This window comes from Leucoraja erinacea, unplaced genomic scaffold (genome assembly GCF_028641065.1).
Source record: "Leucoraja erinacea ecotype New England unplaced genomic scaffold, Leri_hhj_1 Leri_88S, whole genome shotgun sequence".
Lineage (NCBI taxonomy): Eukaryota > Metazoa > Chordata > Chondrichthyes > Rajiformes > Rajidae > Leucoraja > Leucoraja erinaceus.
The window spans coordinates 83489-102643 of NW_026576828.1; the positions used below are offsets into that span (position 1 = coordinate 83489).

Sequence of the window (19155 nt, forward strand, 5' to 3'; positions counted from 1 at the left end):
GGTGCAGGAGGAGATTATTCGGCCCTTCGAGCCAGCACCGCCATTCATTGTGATCATGTAATCCGTGCCTGCCTTCTCCCCATATCCCTTGACTCCACTAGTCCATAGACCTTGGAAACTTTTATTGCTGTTTATTAACATGTGGACCAGTTGTGCCAATGAGAGTCAAAAAGCCATTATGAGACTGAGAAACAAGAATAAAACTGTTAGAGATATCAGCCAAACCTTAGGCTTACCAAAAACAACTGTTTGGAGCATCATTAAGAAGAAGGAGAGCACTGGTGAGCTTACTAATCGCAAAGGGCAAGGAAGACCTCCACAACTGATGACAGAAGAATTATCTCTATAATAAAGAAAAATACTCAAACACCTGTCCAACAGATCAGAAACACTCTTCAGAAGTCAGGTGTACATTTGTCAATGACCACTGTCCACAGAAGACTTCATGAACAGAAATACAGAGGCTACACTGCAAGATGCAAACCATTGGGTAGCCGCAAAAATAGGATGGCTAGGTTACGGTTTGCCAAGAAGTACTTAAAAGAGCAACCACAGTACTGGAAAAACATCTTGTGGCAGATGAGATGAAGATTTACTTATATCAGAATGATGGCAAGAGCAAAGTACGAAGGAACTGCCCAAGATCCAAAGCATATCACCTCATCTGTGAAACATGGTGGTGGAGGTGTTATGGCCTGGGCATGTATGGCTGCTGAAGGTACTGGCTCACTTATCTTCATTGATGATACAACTGCTAATGGTAGTAGTATAATGAATTCTGAAGTGTATAGACAGACACATCCTACCTGCTCAAATTCAAACAAATGTCTCAAAACTCATTGACCGGCAGTTCATTCTACAGCAAGACAATGATCCCAAACATACTTTTAAAGCAACAAAGGCGTTTTTCAAAGCTAAAAAATGGCCAAGTCAATCACCCGATCTGAACCCAATTGAGCATGCCTTTATATACTGAAGAGACAACTGAAGGGGACTGCCCCCCAAAACAAGCATAAGCTAATACAGGCCTGGCAGAGCATACAAAAGACATCCAGCAACTGGTGATGTCCATGAATCGCAGACTTCAAGCAATCATTGCATGCAAAGGATATGCATCAAATTACTAAACATGACTACTTTCATTTACATGACATTGCTGTGTCCCAAATATTATGGTGCCCTGAAATGGGGGGGGACTATGTATAAATACTGCTGTAATTTCTACATGGTAAAACCAAAATGTATAAAATTGGCCTTTATTAAAAGCTGACAATGTGCACTTTAACCGCATGTGATTTTTCTATTACAAACCTCAAATTGTGGAGTACAGAGGCAAATTAATAAATTATGGGTCTTTGTCTCAAACATTATGGAGGGCACTGTATGTTATCATTCAAATCATTGATAGAGATGACAAACAGTAACGTGCCCTGCACCGAGCCCCAAAGCATCCCACTAGTCACAGGGCTCCAGTCCGAGAAGCAACCTTTCACCATCATCCTTTGCTTCCTTCCGTGAAGCCAATTTTCTATCCGTTTAGCCATCTCTCCTTGGATCCCATGCGATCTAACGTTCCACAGCGGCCTACCATGCAGAACCTTGTCGGATACCTTATGTCGATGTACACAATATCTACAGCTCTGCCCTCAGACCTTTTGGGTCACCTCTTCAAAAAACTCAGTCAAATTTGTGAGACACGACCGTCCACGTACAAAACCATGGTGACTATCAATAATCTGCCCTTGTCCATTAAATGCCTGTATATCCTCTCTCTCAAAATACTCCCAAGTAACTTTCCAGCTACCGATGTTAAGCTCACTGGCCTATAGTTCCCAGCATTTTCCATGCAGCCCTTCATGACTAGAGGCACATTTGTCACCCTCCAGTCTTCCAGCACCTCTCCTGTATTTAAAGACGACTTGTAAATTTCAACCAGGGCTCCCACAATTTCCTCTCTAGTTTCTCACAATATCCTTGGATATATCTGATCAGACACTGGAGATTTGTCAACCTCCATACATGATAGTACATTCAGCACCTATTTGGCCATAACACTGACTGCTCTCGAGACACTTCCATTGACTGTCCCAAGTTCCTCCATCCCTTCTGTCTTTCTCCTCGGTAAATCCAGAGGAGAAAATACTCATTGAGGACCTTGCCCATCTCGTGGCTCCACACAGAGGTGACCGCTTTGATTCCTGAGAGGTCCCACACTCTTTCTCTCGTTCCCCTCAAATAACCTTCTCCAGTCAACTTGAGCGAGACCTTCTCTCATACCCTCAAAGTTGGCCTTATCCCAATTGTCCCTCTCCATAACTATCTTAAACCTAATGGAACTGTGGTCACTGTCCCCAAATGGGTGCTCCACGAACACTTCATTTACTTGCCCTTCCCAATTTCCCAAGACTAGATCAAGAGCTGTCCCCTCTAGTGTGAGGCCTCTACATATTGCTGAAAAAAAAATCTCTCCTGAACACCTTTTAGAGAAATTGCACCCCATCTAAACCCTTCACACTATGATATTCACAGTCAATATTGGGAAAGTTTAAATTCCCTACTACAGCAACCTTATTTGAGCTCTGCAATCTCCTGGCATATTTGTTCTTCTAATTTCTGTTGACTATATGGGGGTCTGTAGTACACCCCTAAAAATGTGATCATCCCTTTCTTGTTCTTCAAAGTGGAGGAGGAGCATTCAGGATGGGATTGAGAACCTCGAGTTTATTAATCAAGAGCACACCAAAGATAGACACAAAATGCTGGAGTAACAGCAGGTGAGGCAGAACGTCTGGAGAAAAGTGATAGGTGTTGTTTCAGGTCTGGACCCTTGTTCTGACAGAATCCAGGTGTACTGTGGAAGGAGTGCATCAACTCATAACTACCAGCTAATTACATTAGACACCTCCTGCCTTGTCACAAAGTACACGCCTATCCACCTCAGAACCCACAGAACTGGAGTGAAAATATTATTCTAGATTTCAAGCCACTATCTACAAAGTGGTTAACAATATAATAAATATAGGCAGTATTTTTTGTAATGCTCCATACAATCTACCTTTGTTCTACAGAATGAAATCATACTGGAACACATTCTATTTAGTTTAGTTTTGTACAGAGAAAAGGCGTGGAAACAAGCTCTTCGGCCCACTTGATCTGAGCCGACAAGCGATCCCCACACACTAACACTACCCTAACACACAATAAGGACAAGTTACAATTATAGCAAGTTAATTAACCTAAAAACTTGTATGTCTTTGGAGTGTGGGAGGAAACCAAAGATCCTGGAGAAAACCAACACAGGTCACAGAGAGAACAGACAAACTCCGTACAGACAGCAACGTAGTCAGGATCGAACACGGGTCTCTGGCGCTGTGAGGCAGCAGCTCTTGCTGCTTCACTGTGCCGCCCACGAGTACTGGCTCTTTGAAAGCCAAGCACTCTGGAACCCTCCAAAATCTCTGCACATTACACATCAACGTTTTCTGGGCTCTTAATTCTGGAATACCCTTCCCAAACCTCTGCCATCTAAAAGACACTCTGGCGTCCTTTGGTCACGTATTACAGCAACCCTTTCTTCAATTTGGTTGCCAGCCTTTGGCACCGTGAAGTAGTTGGAGATGGTTGAAAGACTTGTCATGTGCCAACACCATATACCATGTCATATACCAATTTTCAGAAAACCTTTGATAAGGTGCCACACGCGAGGCTGCTAAGGAAGATGAGAGCCCATGGTAACAAAGGGCAAATACTAGCATGGATAGCAGGTTGGCTGGATGGTAGAAAACAAAGAGTGGAAATAATGGGGGCTTTTTCTGGTTTGCTGCAAGTGACAAGTGGAGTTCCATGCTCGATGCTGTTCTTCGCGTTGTATATTAATGATTTGGATGAGGATTAAAGGCTTTGTGGCAAAGTTTGTAGATGATACAAAAATAGGTGGCGGGGCAAATAGCGTAGAGAATGTACGGACTGCAGAAGGACTTGGATAGGTCGGGAGTGGGCAGAGAAGTGGCAGATGGAATATAGTCTGGCAAAGTGGCCTTGCATTTTGGTGGTAGGAATAATGGTGTCGATTATTTTCTAAATCGGGAGAGAATCCAGAAATCGGAGGTGCAAAGGGACTAGGGAGTGCTGGTGCAGGATTCCCAAAAAGTTAATCTGCAAGTAAAGAAAGCAAACGCAATGCTAGTATTTATTCGAGAGGGCTTGTATACAAAAGCAAGGATGTAACGCTGAGGCGCTGGTCAGGGTATATTTGGAATATTGTGAGCAATTTTGGGCACCATATTAGGAAACTCTGGAGAGGGTCCAGAGGAGGTTTACAAGAATGATCCCAGCAATGAGTAGGTTAACATATGATGCGTGTTTGACGGCACTGGGCCTATAACCATATAACAATTACAGCACGGAAACAGGCCATCTCGACCCTTCTAGTCCGTGCCGAACACATAATCTCCCCTAGTCCCATATACCTGCGCTCAGACCATAACCCTCCATTCCCTTCCCATCCATATAACTCTGTGGGAAAAGCTTTTCCACGTCAACTCTGTCTATCCCTCTCATCATTTTAAAAACCTCTATCAAATCCCCCCTTAACCTTCTGCGCTCCAAAGAATAAAGCCCTAACTTGTTCAACCTTTCTCTGTAACTTAGGTGCTGAAACCCAGGCAACATTCTAGTAAATCTCCTCTGTACTCTCTCTATTTTGTTGACATCCTTCCAATAATTAGGCGACCAAAATTGTACACCATACTCCAGAATTGCCCTCACCAATGCCTTGTACAATTTTAACATTACATCCCAACTTCTCTACTCAATGCTATGATTAGTAAAGGCCAGCACACCAAAAGCTTTCTTTACCACCCTATCAACATGAGATTCCACTTTCAGGGAACGGTGCAGTTATTCCCAGATCCCTCTGTTCACCTACATTCTTCAATTCCCTACCATTGACCATGTACGTCCTATTTTGATTTGTCCTGCCAAGATGTAGCACCTCACACTTATCAGCATTAAACTCCATCTGCCATCTTTCAGCCCACTCTTCCAACTGGCATAAATCTCTCTGTAGACTTTGAAACTCTACTTCATTACCCGCAACCCCACCTATCTTAGTATCATCTGCATACTTACTAATCCAATTTACCACACCATCATCCAGATCATTGATGTACATGACAAACAACAGTGGACCCAACACAGATCCCTGTGGCATCTTCAAAAAATTCAAGAAGATTAGTTAAAGATGACCTTCCAGGCACAAATCCATGTTGACTGGTCCTAATCAGACCCTGTTTATCCAGATGCTTACATATATTATCTCTAAGTATTCTTTCCATTAATTTGCCCACCACTGACGTCAAACTAACAGGTCGATAATTGCTAGGTTTACTCTTAGACCCCTTTTTAAACAATGGAACAGCATGCGCAGTACGCCATATATTCGCTGAAGTTTAGAAGAATGAGGGGAGACCTCATTGAAACGCACAGGATAGTAAAAGGCTTGGATAGAGTGGATGTGGAGAGGATGTTTCTACTAGTGGGTGAGTCCAGGACTAGAGATAGCCTAAGAATCAAGGGACATTCTTTTAGGAAAGAGATGAGGAGAAAATTATTTAGCCAGAGGGTGGTGAATCTGTGGAATTCTTTGCCACAGAAAGCTGTGGAGGTAAAGTCAGTGGATATATTTAAGGCAGAGATAGATAAAATTCTTGATTAGTACGGGTGTCAGAGGTTATGGGGAGAAGGCAGGAGAATGGGGTTAGGAGGGAGAGATAGATCAGCCATGATTTAATGGCAGTCGATAGGCCGAATGGCCTAATTCTACTATCACTTATGATCTTATGAACACAAGCTATTGCTCAATGCTCTTTACCTTTGAAAGGAACTCTGTTGAAACCTTACCTTTCTGCATTTGACCAAGTGGTACGGAAACCTGCAGGCACGGATGTGATGGTTCTTATCATAGGGACACTGAAGGAGGTCGTTGGGGTCCACAGAACTCATTCTGAAACTACAAAGTTAAATTAGCATGAAAGTGTCACTATTGCAAAATCAGGCATTAATGGAAAGATGAACTGGGGGGAGCAGATTAACTTGGAGGGGTGAGGATGAGCTCACAGAGGGTGGGAGGGGCCGATGAGGTCACTGCGCAACTTTGAGGGGTGAGGGGTGAACTCGCAGGAGGGGGGGGGGGGGTGGGGGAGATGGGGTGTGGGAGATGAATGGGGGTGTGGGAGATGAATGGGGGTGGGGGAGATGAATGGGGGAGGGGGATGGATGGGGGTGTGGGGATGAATGGGGGTGTGGGACTGTGGAGCCGGGGATCGGGGGTGGGATGGAATTGTGAGCCGGGGGGGGGGGGGGGAGGGGGGGGGGGGGGCAGATGAATCGGAGAAGGGGGGAGATGTAATTATTTCGGGCGGGATGAGAGTGTGGGGGCGGGATGGGTGTGAGCATCGTCGACTCTCCGCGCGTTGCCATGCGGGGCCGGGTCGAGCCGGATGCGTTTGAAAGCAGCCGGTGGTCAGGAAAGATACTAGAGCTTGGTCAGTGAGAGAGCCTCTGTCCGACCCCCAGAACCATCCATCCCCTCCCTCCCTCCCTCTCTCCCCCGGGACTCCCCGCTCTCACCAGCCGGCAACGGTCGCGCTCCAGACAGAATAACGGCCGAGGACGCACGCGCGGCACCACCACGCCTCGCCATGACACGACAGCCAGGGCGGGGACCTTTGTGGTAACTGGTCACCATCATGTCACTCAGGTCAAATCAATGTCCTCTACCTGCACCGGAAATCGCTTTTAAAACATGGGCGGGGAGTAAACAATGGGAACCGAAGATCCTATAGGATCTTTGATGGGAACTGCAGCTAGTCTCGGGCAAATAGGTTCTTTGGTCCCGGGCTGCTAGATTCTAGGAGCTGGCGCCCTGCAACTGGAATCGACCTTGAGGGTAAGTCTACAGAGCCTGTAGACTTACGATCAAGGAGCTGGCTGACTTCGGAGGCTGTGATGGCTTTGCGGCTGGCCTGGGACTCGACTTTGGTTTTGCTGCAACATGTTTCACAAAATGTTGGTTTGGGAGAGGGGAGGGGGGAGAACAGGTCCCTTCAAATCCTCCGCATCCTTCCTGTAATGGGGCAATGCAATACTCTAAATGCAAAGTTGTATAAAGCAGCAACATGACTTCCTGACTCGTGTACTCAATGCCCCAACCAATGAAGGCAAACATACCATATGCCTTGTGTTGCAACTTTCAGGAAGCTATGGACTTGGATTAATTAATATCCCTCTCTATATTAATTCGCTACTGTCTTACCATTAACTACCTTTCCCTTACATTTGACCCAAACAAAATGCAATACCTCCATCTGCCATTTCTCCACCCATTTCTGAAGTTGATCGATATCTGGTGACACAATAATTGCAGATGTGGGAATTTTGCATAGAACACAAATTGCTGGAGTAACTCAGGAGGACATGGGTAGGCAACGTTTCGGGTCAGGACCCTTCTTCAGACAATGATCTATATCATTGGATAATGAAGTAGATTTTCAAAGTCTACAGAGAGATTTATGCCAGTTGGAAGAGTGGGCTGAAAGATGGCAGGTGGAGTTTAATGCTGATAAGTGTGAGGTGCTACATCTTGGCAGGACAAATCAAAATAGGACGTACATGGTAAATGGTAGTGAATTGAGGAATGCAGTTGAACAGAGGGATCTAGGAATAACTGCATATTTCCCTGAATCTCATGTAGATAGGGTGGTAAAGAAAGCTTTTGGTGTGCTGGCCTTTATAAATCAGAGCATTGAGGAATTGTAAAGGCAAGAAGCCACTAATTGGTGTTATTTACAGACCCCCAAATAGTAGTCGGGATGTAGGGTGTAAGTTGCAGCAGGAGTTAAAACTGTCATGTAACAAAGGTAATGCCACTGTGGTGATGGGGGATTTCAATATGCAGGTATACTGCAGGGAAAATCAGGTTGGTTCAGGACCCCAAGAAAGAGAGTTTGTAGAATGCCTCCGAGATGGATTCTTAGAGCAGCTTGTAATGGAGCCGACCAGAGAAAAGGCAATTCTGGATTTAGTGTTGTCCAATGAACCAGATATGATAAAAAGAACTCAAGGTAAAGGAACCGCTTGGAGGTAGTGATCATAATATGATTAGTTTTAATCTGCAATTTGAGAAGGAGAAATTTGAGGAACGTTAAATCGGAAGTGGCAGTGATGCAGTTGAACAAAGGCATATGAAGGCATGAGAGGGGAGCTGGCCAAAGTAAACTGGAAAGGAATCCTAGCAGGAATGACGGTGGAACAGCAATGGCAGGAATTTCTAGGCATAATCCGGAAGACGCAGGATCATTTCATTCTAAAAAGGAAGAAAGAATCTAAGGGAAGTAGGAGGCAACTGTGGCTGACAAGAGAAGTTAGGGATAGAATAAAACTAAAAGAAAAGATGTACAGTGGCTTGCAAAAGTATTCATACCCCTTGAACTTTTCCACACTTTGTCACGTTACAACCACAATCGTAAATGTATTTTATGGGATTTTATGTGATAGACCAACACAAAGTGGTGTATAATTGTGAAGTGGAAGGAAAATGATACATGGATTTCAAATTTTTTTACAAATAAAAAACTGAAAAGTGTGGCGTGCAAAAGTATTCAGCCCCCGTGTCAATACTTTGTAGAACCACCTTTCGCTGCAATTACAGCTGCAAGTCGTTTGGGATATGTCTCTACCAGCTTTGCTCATCTAGAGACTGAAATTTTTGCCCATTCTTCTTTGCAAAATAGCTCAAGCTCAGTCAGATTGGATGGAGAGCATCTGTGAACAGCAATTTTCAAGTCTTGCTAGAGATTCTCAATTGGATTTAGGTCTGGACTTTGACTGGGCCATTCTAACACATGAATATGCTTTGATCTGAACCATTCCATTGTAGCTCTGGCTGTATGTTTAGGGTCGTTGTCCTGCTGGAAGGTGAACCTCCGCCCCAGTCTCAAGTCTTTTGCAGACTCTAACAGGTTTTCTTCCAAGATTGCCCTGTATTTGGCTCCATCCATCTTCCCATCAACTCTGACCAGCTTCCCTGTCCCTGTTGAAGAAAAGCATCCCCTCAGCATGATGCTGCCACCACCATGTTTCACAGTGGGGATGGTGTGTTCAGGGTGATGTGCAGTGTTAGTTTTCCGCCACACATAGCGTTTTGCATTTAGGCCAAAAACTTCAATGTTGGTCTCATCTGACCAGAGCACCTTCCTCCACATGTTTGCTGTGTCCCCCACATGGCTTGTTACCATGGGCCTCTTGGCTGCTTCTCTGATCAATTCTCTCCTTGCCTGGCCTGTCAGTTTAGGTGGACGGCCATGTCTTGGTAGGTTTGCAGTTGTGCCATACTCTTTCCATTTTCGGATGATGGATAGAACAGTGCTCTGTGAGATGTTCAAAGCTTGGGATATTTTTTTATAACCTAACCCTGCTTTAAACTTCTTCACAGCCTTATTCCTGACCTGTCTGGTGTGTTCCTTGGGCTTCATGATGCTGTTTGATCACTAATGTTCTCTAACAAACCTCTGAGGCCTTCACAGAACAGCTGTATTTATACTGAGATTAGATTACACACAAGTGGACTCTATTTACTAATTAGGTGACTTCTAAAGGCAATTGGTTGCACTGGATTATATTTAGGGGTATCAGAGTAAAGGGGGCTGAATACTTTTGCACGCCACACTTTTCAGTTTTTTATTTGTAAAAAAATTTGAAAACCATGTATCATTTTCCTTCCACTTCACAATTATGCACCACTTTGTGTTGGTCTACCACATAAAATCCCAATTAAATACATTTACGTTTGTGGTTGTAATATGACAAAATGTGGAAAAGTTCAAGGGGTATGAATACTTTTGCAAGCCACTGTAGAACACAGCAAAGAGTAGCCAGAAGCCAGAGGATTGTGAACCTTTCATAGGACAACAGAAGGAAACAAAATGGACAATACAGGCTGAAAAGATGAAGTATGAAGGGAAGCTGGCCATAAAGAAGGACAACTATTAGAAGCTGGAATATAAAGAAGGGCAGTAAAAGCTTATTTAGATATGTTAAGGGAAAAAGAGTAGCAAAGGAGGAGGAGATTTACTAGAATGTTGCCTGGGTTTCAACAACTATTTACAGAGAAAGGTTGAATAAGTTAGGTCTTTATTCTCTGGAGCGCAGAAGGTTAAGAGGGGACTTGATAGAGGTCTTTAAAATGATGAGAGGGATAGACAGAGTTGATGTGGACAAGCTTTTCCCGTTGAGAATAGGGAAGATTCAAACAAGAGAACATGACTTCAGAATTAAGGGACAGAAGTTTAGGGGTAACATGAGGGGGAACTTCTTTACTCAGAGAGCGGTAGCGGTGTGGAATGAGCTTCCAGTGGAAGTGGTGGAGGCAGGTTCGTTGGTATCATTTAAAAATAAATTGGATAGGCATATGGATGAGAAGGGAATGGAGGGTTATGGTATGAGTGCAGGCAGGTGAGACTAAGGGAAAATAATTGTTCGGCACGAATTTGTAGGGCCAAGATGGCCTGTTTCCGTGCTGTAATTGTTATATGGTTATATGGTTAAAGTCAAATGTGGGTCCCTTGAAGGTAGACACGGGTGAAATTATTATGGGCAACAAGGAAATGGCAGAAGAGTTGAATAGGTACTTCAGATCTGTCTTCACTGAGGAAGACACAAACAATCTTCAAGTTCAAGTGAGTTTATTGTCATGTGTCCCTGTATAGGACAATGAAATTCTTGCTTTGCTTCAGCACACAAAACATAGTAGGCATTTACTACAAAACAGATCAGTGGGTACTGGAGGACAGAGGAGCTAAAGGGGTAGAGGAACTCAAAGAAATTTTCATTAGGCGAGAAATAGTATTGGGTAGCATAATGGGACTGAAGGATGATAAATCCCCTGGGCCTGATAGTCTGCATCCCAGGGTTCTCAGGGAGGCTTTAGAAATAGTGGATGCATTGGTGATCATTTTCCAATGGGATTGACCCGCGATCATAGAAACATAGAAAATAGGTGCAGGGGTAGGCCATTCGGCCCTTCGAGCCTGCACCACCATTTAATATGATCATGGCTGATCATCCAACTCGGTATCCTGTACCTGCCTTCTCTCCATACCCCCTGATCCCTTTAGCCACAAGGGCCACATCTAACTCCCTCTTAAATATAGCCAATGAACTGGCCTCAACTACCTTCTGTGGCAGGGAGTTCCAGAGATTCACCACTCTCTGTGTGAAAAATGTTTTTCTCATCTCGGTCCAAAAGGATTTCCCCTTTATCCTTAAACTGTGACCCCTTGTCCTGGACTTCCCCAACATCGGGAACAATCTTCCTGCATCTAGCCTGTCCAACCCCTTAAGAACTTTGTAAGTTTCTATAAGATCCCCCCTCAATCTTCTAAATTCTAGCAAGTGCAAGCCGAGTCTATCCAGTCTTTCTTCATATGAAAGTCCTGACATCCCAGGAATCAGTCTGTTGAACCTTCTCTGTACTCCCTCTATTGCAAGAATGTCTTTCCTCAGATTAGGAGACCAAAACTGTCGCAATACTCCAGGTGTGGTCTCACCAAGACCCTGTACAACTGCAGTAGAATCTCCCTGCTCCTCTACTCAAATCCTTTTGCTATGAATGCCAACATACCATTTGCTTTCTTCACTGCCTGCTGCACCTGCATGCCTACTTTCAATGACTAGTGTACCAAGACACCCAGGTCTCGTTGCATCTCCCCTTTTCCTAATCGGCCACCATTTAGGGAATAGTCTACTTTCCTGTTTTTGCCACCAAAGTGGATAATCTCACATTTATCCACATTATACTGCATCTGCCATGCATTTGCCCACTCACCAAGCCTATCCAAGTCACCTTGCAGCTTCCTAGTATCCTCCTCACAGCTAACACTGCCCCCCAACTTTGTGCCATCCGCAAACTTGGAGATGTTTAATTCAATTCCCTAGTCCAACTCATTAATATATATTGTAAATAGCTGGGGTCCCAGCACTGAGGCTTGCGGTACCCCAATAGTCACTGCCTGCCAATCTGAAAAGGACCCGTTTATTCCTACTCTTTGCTTCCTGTTTGCCAGCCAGTTCTCTATCTACATCAATACTGAACCCCCAATACCATGTGCTTTAAGTTTGTATACTAATCTCTTATGTGGGACCTTGTCGAAAGCCCTCTGAAAGTCCAGATATAACACATCCACTGGTTCTCCCTTATCCACCAACTAGTTACATCCTCGAAAAATTCTATAAGATTCGTCAGACATGATTTACCTTTTGTAAATCCATGCTGACTTTGTCCAATGATTTCACCACTTTCCAAATGTGCCGCTATCCCATCTTTAATAACTGACTCTAACAGTTTCCCCACTACCGACGTTAGACTAACTGGTCTGTAATTCCCCGTTTTCTCTCTCCCTCCCTTTTTAAAAAGTGGAGTTACATTAGCTACCCTCCAATCCTCAGGAACTACTCCAGAATCTAAAGAGTTTTGAAAACGGGGAATTACAGACCAGTTAGTCTGACTTTGGTGGTGGGAAAGAATAAAGAGGTAATAATATGGCATTTGGATAGCAGTAAAAGGATTAGTCCAAGTCAACATGGATTTATGAAAGAGAAATCATGCATGACTAATCTTCTGGACTTTTTTGAGGATGTGACAAGTAAAATGGATGAAGGGGTGCCAGTGGATGTAGTGTATCTAGACTTTCAGAAAGCCTTTGATAGGGTCCCGCATGGGAGACTGGTGACTAAAATTAGAGCACATGATATTGGGGGTAGGGTGATGACATGGATAGAAAATTGGTTGGCAGACCGGAAACAAAGAGTGGGAGTAAACGGGTCCTTTTCAGAATGGCAGGCAGTGGCGAGTGGAGTGCCGCAAGCCTCGGTGTTGGGGCCGCAACTGTTTACCATATATATTAATGATTTGGAAGAGGGAATTAGGAACAATACTAGCAAGTTTGCGGATGACACAAAGCTGGGTGGCAGTGTGAACTGTGAAGAGGATGTTAGGAGGTTGCAGGGTAGCCTGGACAGGTTGAGTGAGTGGGCAGATGCGTGGCAGATGCAGTATAATATAGATAAATGTGAGGTTATCCAGTTTGGCGGCAAAAACAAGGGGACAGATTATTATCTCAATGGGGTTAGGTTGCGTAAAGGAGAGGTGCAGCGAGACCTGGGCCTCCTTGTACACCGGTCACTGAAAGTTGGCTTACAGGTACAGCAGGCAGTGAAGAAAATTAATGGAATGTTGGCCTTCATAACAAGAGGATTTCAGTATAGAAGTAAAGAGGTTCTTCTGCAGTTGCATAGGGCTCTGGTGAGAACACATCTGGAATATTGTGTACAGTTTTGGTCTCCTAATTTGTGGAAGGACATCCTTGTGATTGAGGCAGTGCAGCTTCACGAGATTGATCCCTGGGATGGCGGGACTGTCATATGAGGAAAGATTGAAAAGTCTAGGCTTGTATTCACTGGAGTTTAGAAGGATGAGGGGGGTTCTTATAGAAACATATAAAATTATAAAAGGACTGGACAAGCTAGATGCAGGAAAAATGTTCCCAATGTTGGGCGAGTCCAGAACCAGGGGCCACAGTCTTAGAATAAAGGGGAGGTCATTTAAGACTGAGGTGAGAAAAAACTTTTTCACCCAGAGAGTTGTGAATTTATGGAATCCCCTGCCACATAGGGCAGTGGAGGCAAAATCACTGGATGGATTTAAGAGAGGGTTAGATAGAGCTCTCGGGGCTAGTGGAGTCGAGGGATATGGGGAGAAGGCAGGCACGGGTTATTGATAGGAGACGATCAGCCATGGCTCGAAGGGCCGAATGGCCTCCTCTTGTTTCTATGTTTCTATGTCTATTTTTCTGTTTCCATGTCTATGTTTTCATTGAGTATAGAATGGGATGTAATGTTAAAATTGTACAAGGCATTGGTGAGGCCAATTCTGGAGTATGATGTACAATTTTGTTCGCCAAATTATAGGAAAGATGTCAACAAAATAGAGAGAGTACAGAGGAGATTTACTAAAATGTTGCCTGGGTTTCAGCACCTAAGTTACAGAGAAAGGTTGAACAAGATAGGTCTTAATTCTTTGGAGCGCAGAAGGTTAAGGGGGGACTTGATAGAGGTCTTTAAAATTATGAGAGGGATAGACAGAGTTGATGTGGATAAGCTTTTTCCATTGAGAGTAGGGAAGATTCAAACAAGAGGACATGATTTGAGAATTAAGGGACAAAAGTTTAGGGGTAACATGAGGGGGAACTTCTTTATCATCTAAAAATAAATTGGATTGGTATATGGACGGGAAAGGAATGGAGAGTTATGGTCTGAGTGCAGGTAGATGGGACTAGGTGAGAGTAAGTATTCGGCACGGACTAGAAGGGCCGAGATGGCCTGTTTCCGTGCTGTAATTGTTATATGGTTATATCCTGCTGTCTACTTTGACAGCCTTTTTCACAGTCTTCAATTCCATTAATTTTGAGACAGTGTGCTGTGGGAGAGCTGGGAAGTGGAGGGGAAAGGGATAAAGCAAGGACTACCTGAAATTGGACGTTAATGTTCATACCGCTGAATATGATGACAAGCCTATGAGGGACTTTATTAAATGTCTGACTAAAATTCATGAACACAATTCCGTCTCCCTACCCTCATCGATCATCTTCGTCACTTCCTCATGACTTGCTGTGGTCGTAGCCATGATGATTACCCCTAATTATCTCACACTCTTTCAATTAGGAGTAAATCCTATCCCTCCCTAATATACAGCCTTTCTCCCACGCAGTGTGTTTTCCCATTGCTGACCCAGTGTTCCTCGCTGGTCCCAGCTCAGTGTGCCTCTCCCGTTCCAGCTCAGTGTATGACAAGGAAAGTGCTGAGACACATAAAATAGACAGCTGTTAAGAACAGAAGATTGTATTGTGGTCTGTGCTCTGACCTTGGGATAACAGTGCACAGAAGATAAGGCACTGGGAACAGACATTTTGTTAATAGAATATGTGATGAGCAGTAAAATTGGACATACAGTCAACAGGGCGGTACAGTGGCACAGTTGGTACAGCCGCTGCCTCACTATGCTAGATTTAGTTTAGTTTAGAGATACAGCATGGAAACAGGCCCTTCAGCTTACTGCGTCCATGCTGACCAGTGATCCCCACATCGTACATACTAGGGACAATTTACAATCTTTACCGAAGCTAATTGACCTGCAAACCTGTTCATTTTTGGAGTGTGGGAGGAAACTAGAACATCCGGGGAAAACCCGTGCGGTCACGGGGAGAACGTACAAACTCCATACAGACAGCACCCATAGTCTGGATTGAAACCGGGTCTCTGGTGCTGAAAGGCAACTATACTTCTGCACCACATTGCTGTCCCAAGATCTGGGTTGATTCCTGATCTCGGGTGCCTTCTGTGTGAAGTTTGCATGTTCACACTATGAACACATGGGTTTCCTCCAGGAGCTCCGGTTCCCTCCCACATCCCAAAGATGAGCAGTTTTGTAGGTTAATTTACATCCTTAATGTGGATGTGTAGAGGGTTGGTGTGAATGTGGGATAACATAAATATAGTGTGAATAGATGATTGTTGGTTGGCATGGACTCGGTGGGCTGAAGGGCCTGTTTGCAAGCTGCATCTTTAAATCATTCAATCAATGAATTATAATTAAGAACGTTCTAGCCTGATAAGACAAAATGTGTTTTGTGTGTTCAACCCTTGAATGAATGATAATGTGAAATTATTGACTTCATATGAGTCATGAGTCTCATGTTATAGACGACACAAATTCATCGGGGTTGAGCGTAAACTCTACATCAGCCTTGAGGGACGTTCAACAAACCTCCTGTGAACTGAATCAGAGCGATTGGTGAGGATTTAGCAGGGAAGACGATCGCAAAGGATTGAAAAGGTTGTCCATACGTCTTTCTGACGACAGGCCTTTACCCCGGTTGCCTCCCAAACTCCTTGGATGAGATCCAGAAACAGTCCAGTAATGTATCCAGAGTAATTTAGTTTAGAGATACAGCGTGGAAACAGGTCCTTCAGCAAACCAGGTCTGCACCGACCAGCGAACCCCACATATTAACGCTATCCTGAAAACACTAAGGACAATTTTTACATTTACCAAGCCAATTAACCTACAAACCTGTACATCTTTGGAGTGTGGGAGGAAACCAAAGATGTTGGAGAAAACCCACCCTGGACACGGGGTGAACGTACAAGCTCCGTACACACAGCACCTATACTCACGATCGAACCCGGGACTCCGGCACTGCATTTGCTGGACAAGCAACTCTACCACCATGCTGCCCTTCTAGTTTTCAGTTTTAGTTTACTTTATTGTCACGTGTACCGAGGTACAGTGAAAAACTTTTGTCGAGTGCTATCCAGTCAGCAGAAAGACAATACATGATTACAAATTCAATCGAGCTGTTTACAGTACCTGTATATAGATACATAATAAGGGAATAACGTTTTGTGCAAAGTAAACCCAGCAATGTCCGATCAAAGATAGTCCAAGTGTTTAAGAAAGAGCTTCAGATGCTGGAAAAATCAAAGGTAGTTAAAAATGCTGGAGAAACTCAGAGGGTGAAGCAGCATCTATGGAGAGAAGGAATAGGTGACGTTTTGGGTCGAGACCCTTCTTCGGACTGATGTCGGGCCGGGGTGGGGGGGCCAGGAAAAAAAAAGGAAGAGGTGGAGAACTGTTGAGACAGGAGGTTGCTAAACTGTCTTCTGAGAGAAGCGAAAAACTTCTTCAAAGTAGACATACCTTGTACACCAGTCACTGAAAGTTGGCGTGCAGGTACAGCAGGAAAGCGAATGGAATGTTGGCCTTCATAACAAGAGGATTTCAGTATAGGAGTAAAGAGGTTCTTCTGCAGTTGTATAGGGCTCTGGTGAGACCACATCTGGAGTATTGTGTACAGTTTTGGTCTCCTAATTTGAGGAAGGACATCCTTGTGATTGAGGCAGTGCAGTGTAGTTTCACGAGATTGATCCCTGGGATGGCGGTACTGTCATATGAGGAAAGATTGAAAAGACTAGGCTTGTATTCACTGGAGTTTAGAAGGATGAGGGGGAATCTTACAGAAACATATAACATTATAAAAGGACTGGACAAGCTAGATGCAGGAACAATGTTCCTAATGTTGGGCGAGTCCAGAACTAGAGGCCACAGTCTTAGAATAAAGGGGAAGTCTTTTAAGACTGAGGTGAGAAAAAACGTTTTCACCCAGAGTTGTGAATTTGTGGAATTCCCTGCCACAGAGGACAGTGGGGGACAAGTCACTGGATGTATTTAAGAGAGAGTTAGATAGAGCTCGCGGGGCTAGTGGAATCAAGAGATATGGGGAGAAGGGAGGCACGGGTTATTGATTTTGGACGATCAGCCATTATCACAATGAATGGCGGTGCTGGCTCGAAGGGCCAAATGGCCTCCTCCTGCACCTATATTCTATGTTTCTATGTTTCTAAGATGAGATTTCGTGGAGTGGACAAAATGTTTAAGAAGGAACTGCAGCTGCTGGAAAAATCGAAGGCAGACAAAAATGCTGGAGATACTCAGCGGGTGAGGCACTATCTATGGAGAGAAGGAATACAGGGCTCGAAATTAACGGTTGCCTGGGTGCCATTGACCACCCAATGTGCCGCCGGGCAACCTAAATGCCGACTCATTTTGCCCGGCTTGGCATTGCAGATATAGGTCTATACCAATAGACACAGAAAACTGAAGTAATTTAGCAGGTCAAGCAGGATCTCTTGAGGAAAGGAACGTGACGTTTTGTGTCGGCGATGGCTGTAGTGCGGGGCAAAGATACTAGGTGCAGGGTGACGAAGGGTCAGAGCAAATGACGGACCCCGCATAGCTGGGGCCCTGCACTCCTTAGGTCCATAGATGCTGCCTCACCCGCTGAATTTCTCCAGCATTTTTGTCTAATCCAATTCATCCCGTACTGATTCATCCCGTACTGATCCCCCCATTCAACACCACTGACATCCCCGTGCTCTCCCCTCACAATTTTACATACTCCAACCAACACGTACTAATTCACCTGCCTCAATCCATCCATTCCGCACCGATTGCCTTCTCAACCCCCCACCCCCCGCCATCTATCCATCCTGCACTGATTCACACACCTCCTGACCCTTTTCTGCTGGAAATGTCTTCAGAGCGAACATTGACTATGTTTGATAACGGAATGGAATCAAATGTGTTTTAATTCCCAATGTTATTATTTGTTTTAGTCCATAAAGATGGATTAATTAAATTGTGAACACGTGAAACATTAAAACCGGTGTTTGATTGTCACTGCTACTGTTGACACGTTATTACAGAATACATTTTAACGGCAAATCAATGCTCTTAATATGGAGTATCATTACTGTAGTTATTTAATGAACAAAATTTTTTTAAAAGGGGGCGCCATTGAGTATGGGAGTATATTATTTCCTAGTCCCTACCTGGTCGGAGAGGCGGCTTCCCTCCGAGCTGCTTCGTCGCCCCCTCCTCGCGCGCGGCCTACCATCGAACTGGAGCACCGTTTCCTGTCGGGACCAGCAGGAACCCCAGCTCCGGCGGCGGCACAGCGCTGGGACACCAACACGGAGAGGGCGATGCATTACCGGGTCGCCGTGCGGTGGGCTCCGGGGTGCTGTGGCCGCCGGCTCCGACGTCCGAGGAGCTGTGGCTGCGAGCGTCCAGCCACGGGCAGGCGGCGAGCAATTTGAAACGCCGCGGAGCCTGGGATCCGATATCGCCAGAGTCGGAGCTCCAACCAACGCGGCCTAAGGACTTTGGGTGTCGCGGTCTCCGGGGAGGGAGCGGCCGCTCCAGACATTCCAAGCTGCTGAGGAGTGTTCACCCGACGCCGGAGTTGCATCTTCCCGGCAAGAGGGCCTGAAAACATCGGACTGGCGTAGCGGCGACTGCGGAAGCCACAATGGGCTCAACTATGGGTGAACAGGGGACGGGACTGGACTTTGCTGCCTTCCCCCACAGTGGGAACCATTGTGGGGGGATGTTTTTATGTTTATTGTTAAATTCTTTAATGTTGTGTCTTATTTTTATTCGTGTGCTGCAATGGCAAGTGAAATTTCAATACACCATTTGGT

The 19155-nt window shown here is 44.8% G+C and overlaps 1 protein-coding gene across 3 annotated transcripts in view; it reads right to left on the reverse strand.

Moving 5' to 3' along the window:
* The window catches only part of LOC129694989 (gametocyte-specific factor 1-like), a 49905-nt gene extending 43121 nt beyond the window's left edge, over nucleotides 1–6784 (reverse strand). The window contains exons 1-2 of one of the 3 annotated variants that reach the window (XM_055631727.1): nucleotides 6631–6784; nucleotides 5902–6010 (exon numbers count right to left, since the gene is read on the reverse strand). In XM_055631727.1, coding sequence (XP_055487702.1) covers nucleotides 5902–6003 — 102 coding nt within the window. In that variant the 5' untranslated portion in view covers nucleotides 6004–6010; nucleotides 6631–6784. The remainder of the gene's footprint in view (nucleotides 1–5901; nucleotides 6011–6630) is intronic. The other 2 variants (XM_055631726.1, XM_055631728.1) reach the window with 2 other exon arrangements.
* Between the last annotated feature and the right edge of the window lie 12371 nt (nucleotides 6785–19155).